General features: G+C 37.3%; 1 protein-coding gene across 2 annotated transcripts; it reads right to left on the reverse strand.

The window, feature by feature from the left end:
• Positions 1–2,609: 2,609 nt before the first annotated feature.
• On the reverse strand, positions 2,610–4,833 carry LOC113318267. 2 transcript variants are annotated; one of them, XM_026566417.1, is made up of 3 exons: positions 4,637–4,833; positions 3,317–4,275; positions 2,610–3,193 (listed from the first exon to the last, which is right to left on the reverse strand). In XM_026566417.1, the coding sequence occupies exons 2-3, from the start codon at positions 4,080–4,082 to the stop codon at positions 2,793–2,795; spliced, it is 1,167 nt and encodes a 388-aa protein (XP_026422202.1). In that variant the 5' UTR covers positions 4,083–4,275; positions 4,637–4,833; the 3' UTR covers positions 2,610–2,792. The 2 variants fall into 2 exon arrangements, with proteins under 2 accessions (XP_026422202.1, XP_026422201.1); XM_026566416.1 differs by having other exon boundaries at positions 4,390–4,833.
• Between the last annotated feature and the right edge of the window lie 402 nt (positions 4,834–5,235).

A 5,235-nucleotide genomic window follows, 5' to 3' on the forward strand; every position in this document is an offset into this window, starting at 1 on the left:
GATAGATGTATGTTAGGGTTGTGATTGAGTGATTCTTTCTTATACAGAGAAGGAGCTGGTGTTGTTCAAATGAAGTTCAGGGAATGAATCCGCTTATCCCTTGGTGAGAGTTTGAGGCACTAATGATTATGGAATGGCAGTTGCAGCTGTAAAACTGCAGAACAGTGCAGTGAAGTAATGTATGTTATGCTGTGTGTTTGGAGTTGCAGGAACTCTTGAATGCAATTGCAGGAGACAACGGAAGCTGAACTTATAGAGAAGATGATATTGCAGGTGTTTAAGTATTGTGTGTGTATGCTGAAATGACATATTTCTGGAGATGCAATTCAGGCTAGAAGTGGAGCCAAGTTACAGTGAGTTGTGCAAGTGATGCGGAACGAATGACTTTAAATAGATGAATGCTAGGTTGTGCAGGGAAGCAAATAAATGGCCTGAAATTATGGCGGGGAAACAGCCAAAAACAGGGTAGACTCTGACTGAATTCCAACCAGAGCGAGTTAACTCAGTTGACTCATCAAATGAACTTGGGATCTGATATGTGGGCTTGAGTTTTGGGTTCCTTCGAAAGCAACAACTGGCTTATGCGGTTTGGAAAAGTAGACAGTATAAAAGAGGGTTCGAAATATCTTACCGGGGAGAACATCTCTTCTTCTACTTCTGTTCTAGGGTTTTAAACATGAAAGTTTTTATCTTTATTCTTGTGATGAACTCCATGAACATGAGCTAGAGTTTTATTGTTGGTTTAAGGGTTGAGTTGGATTTCACATAACATAATTATTTGATTCAATATATTAGTTTTGTCTCATATTTATCGTTCATGATTATCTGGAAATATAGTTGCATGATTGATGTATTGCAACATGATTTGAGTATTTGTTTTGTCAAGTTGCAAATTGGTAGAATTCATATTCATATTTATAGCTGGTTTATGATTAATCATCGAGCAATAATCCTTGAACACAAGTAGCATAAATATGGTTATAGTTTATAGTGATTTATCCTTGTAATCATATGTGAACCTTGACCTTTGCTCGAATTGTTTGCGCAATGTATTTCAATTGCATTAATTAGCCTAATTTCTGAAACTTAATGCTCCAAGGAATTGAACTTAATTAGCACAAGGTATTAGGTTATGCTTTAGGTATAATTCATATCCACGACTCTAATGTGTGTGTTGATGAACTTAAGAAAGTTACAGATTATCTTGCTCACTTGATAGTCTAGGGCTTTTGATAATAAGAGATTAAATATCAATTTTAATTACTATGACAAGAACATGTTTGTGAATGAAAACCAATCCTTGATCAATATCTTTATATCCTTGATTTGCTTGCTTTATTCTTTTGTTTATTTATTCTTGTTTTAGTTATATAAATATCAGAAAAATCCCCCCTTGTTTATATAGAAAACCATAATATATTGACAACCCAAGACCTCTCTGTGGGAACGACATTTCTTGCCCTTGCTTCATTATATATTTTGAGTAATAAGAAAGTGTAATTATTTTTGACGCCTACGACAGCAATCAAGTGACTGGGGACTTATCGCGGTCTGGACGGCGTCACTCATGAAACTACGGAGGAGCGGAATATTGATTTTTAACCACTGTCTGGTCTTTATAAAGAGTGCTTTACAAAATGGTCACCCTTTCGCTAATTGCTTTACAAGTTGATCACACTTTAAATTAGTTTTGACAAATTCATCTTTCTCCATCCGATACAGGAGAAATGAATAAAACAATAAGAATTTGGACTAATCTACCCTTTTGCTGTTGTAACCATGGTTGTTGAACCATGGGTGGTTGATATCTATGTAGCACTTCTATGCATCCATTGCACCGACACGTCACCTGATAGCTTGAACATGTGGCACTCCACCTGGAAGTCAGACACATGGCAACTTAAATGTGACCGTTCACCAACGGCTTTATCTGCTTTTCTTTCACTTTAAAACACACACACACCTGCAGACACAGCCACACAGTCATACTTCATACAATATGTTTAGAATGGGTGGTGGAAAGATGTAAGAATGGTGCAGTAGCAGTTATGGGGAGTCATCAAGTAGGAAGAACAAGATCAGCAACAACAACAACTACTGTGGTATGTGTGAGAAAGGTATGCATGAGGAAATTGACTGTCCATGGATCTATTCTAGATGCAAAATGGTACCTTGCAATGGGTTGAGGAAGCTGTTGAAAGCACAAACTGATGATCATGCTGGTGAGAAGTTCTTCAGCTGTTCCATATGCTCATACTTTGAGTGGTTTTCAGATGCTACAACACCTGGAAAAGCAATGCAAATTCAGCTTCCATCTCCACTTTCCTGCTTTGCTTGTGGTGACAAAAGCCATGGAAAAAGCAACTGTCCATGGGCAAATCAACCCTACAAGAAGAAGAAATGTAAGGGCACAGTAACATTATATATATGTAATAATGAACACAATGGTGGAATAGCTTACCTCAAATGTACCAACTGTCTAGAGTTTCAATGGCTTTCTGATGCTGTTTTCCATCAATCCAAAGCTGCAACCCTGAAAATGACAGAACTATGCAAGCAAATAGGCAATCTAAATATGTAAAATGTATCCAATGACAATGAACAATCAATAAAGGAAGAAGATTAAGTTAATTACATATATATTAATACCCATTAATAACTAATATAAGTCTGTTAACTGCAAACAGATGCAGTGAAATCCATTCAAACATCAAAAACAAACCCAAAACAACAAGGGACTGAAGCTGAACTAAAGCAACACAACATCCATTCTAAGTATCAGCAACTAGTCTTCATTGAGTAGCAGAGAAGGTCACTTTCTTTGTTGGTTCACCAGGTTTAACACTTGCCCAGATAAAGAACTTGCAGTCTTGAGATTTGTTGAACCTGCATATAACTTTTATCCTCTCATTGTCATTTGGCTTAAGCTTGTATTGGAATCTCTTCTTAATGGCATAATAACCCCTTAGGTGCTTCTTGAAGTCATCTTTGTCCATAAACTGCATTCCCAAAAATATTGTGTCAACATCAACCATGAGCAATGTATTCCCATCAGCATCAGGAAACAACTCTCCATTGCCATCTGCATCAACATCTTCTCCATGCACTTGCTCAAACTGGTTGTACCATGGATGTAGTTTCTGATGGGTTGGCTCATTACCACACTCATTGGGTCCTTGGACTTCTGTTACACCTACATACAAATAAGGAATTTTGTTTTCAGTTGTTTATACACAAACAAAATGAATAATTATTAAACTCATAACAATTGCTTAATCCATACACATAAGGACATGCATTTAAGTTATACGATTACCTTCACCATCAGATTCAGAGCTTGAACTGTGATCATCACTATTGTAATCCATATTTCCCTCAGTATCATAAGGAACAATTGCTTTTCCTTTAGGATCTTCCTTCTCACCTTCCTGCTCCACACCACTTGCTTGTACTTCAGTGACTGCATTCATATAATGTTGTGGATGTAAAGTGTCAACCCATTGGTGGTCCTCAAAGTAATTGTTCACAAATTCACAGTATACACCAATCCCCATTTCTTCAGTATCAGAAACTGGACTTCTGGGATCATCTATTGGATGACAGGCATCTTCAGCATCATTAACTAGTTGAATGTTCTCATACTCCAACTCAGCTTGTCTTGTTTCAGCACTAAATACAACATTGTCATAATCATCATCATCCACATTCACATACTCATCCACATTCTCAAATAACCTCTTCTTACTGCCATTAATCATTGTCACTGCATCAACAGATTTCTTGAGTAGCCTTGGACTCCTTCTGACCAAATCTGGTGATGTAATGCATTTAAACTTCTTCTTAGGTGTGGAAAACATCTCTGGATCAAGTCTGACTGGTGAATTAGCATAGTTAATACATGTTACTGAACTACTTCTAACTCTGGATGGTGTTGAGTCTCTCTTGTAAGTTATCCCTGAGTTCTCAGCACATCCATCACCAGGAGGCACAGTCCTGTCACTTACATTGCACCATAAGTTCACATACCCATCCTCAACAACACCCTTATCCCACATATCATACCAATGAGAATCATTAACCATATACTCAGGCTTATCATTACCAATCCAAATTACCTCAACTTTCTTAATTGGTGGTAACTCAAAGACAGCGTGAACTCTGTCACAGAATGCCTTAAACCCTCCAGAATTAACATCCACATTTTCAAAATACTTCACCTTATTAGTCCAAAACCATTCTACCCTAAAATTCCTAGTTGGGTACTTCACATACTTCCTGCACAAAATTGAATACCCAATGAGTGAATAATTACAGAAATGTTAGGGTTTATGAAGAATTAGAAATTGAATCATAGCAGTTACAGAGAACCCCATATAATGTGAATCATACCGGTTACAAAAATATCAGGGTTTATGAAGAATCAGAAATCGAATCATAGCAGTTACAGAGAACCCCATATAATCGAATCATACCGGTTAAATGAATATTTGTTTTTATCAGTAAAAAAAACTCAAAACCCTAATCTTCAGAAATTTAGGTTTCTTTCTGAATCGAGTTGAAATTCTATAAAATCAGTATAGAGAGGAAGGGTATTTATCTCGTGATGTTTGTAAACATCTTGATGGTGTAAACTAACACTGATTGTCAGAAGTTGAGGCAGCTCTGGTACGAAGAACTCTGTAAACTCGTATTTCACTTTAGAACTTTAGGATACGAAGATGAGAGCATCAGGTATTTTACAAATCTCTGAAGAGGCAGCTCGATCTATAACGTTTGGTGATTTCGCCATCATCTTCTCCATTTCTTCAGAGAACAAGATACAGAGACAAGCAACAAATGATACGAGAAATGTATTTCTCGTTTTTGTGTTAGGGTTTAATAAGCTGCTGATCCAACGACCCACAATTTTTAGAGATTTGTTTCACAGAAACGCGTCTCTCTGCACACGTGCAACTCCTTTGCTTGAGGGGTAATTTTGGTATTTCATCATCTGACCCAGTGGTCACACAACGCCACACGTGTAAAAGAGTTGTGTGAGGGGTATAAACGTAACTTCGGTGCCCGACATAACCCTGACACGTGACATAACGGTCCATTTAACGGCCAAGTGACTGTTTTGCAAATAGTTTGTAACAGTGTGACCTATTTGTAAACCGGATTAGGAAAGGGTGACTGTTTTTGTAAATACTCTTATAAAAACTACTTCCATGAGCTAGTGTAATAACACGTGTTGTG

Source organism: Papaver somniferum, chromosome 10 (assembly GCF_003573695.1).
Source record: "Papaver somniferum cultivar HN1 chromosome 10, ASM357369v1, whole genome shotgun sequence".
Classification (NCBI taxonomy): domain Eukaryota; kingdom Viridiplantae; phylum Streptophyta; class Magnoliopsida; order Ranunculales; family Papaveraceae; genus Papaver; species Papaver somniferum.

What these genes read in the sequence shown, in the direction of transcription:
- LOC113318267 (XM_026566417.1), bottom strand. Translation starts at nt 4,082, where the DNA reads ATGGTTAATGATTCTCATTGGTATGATATGTGGGATAAGGGTGTTGTT. An exon ending in CTCTGAATCTGATGGTGAAG is followed by an intron (nt 3,194 to 3,316) that starts GTAATCGTATAA and finishes ATTTGTATGTAG; the next exon opens with GTGTAACAGAAGTCCAAGGA.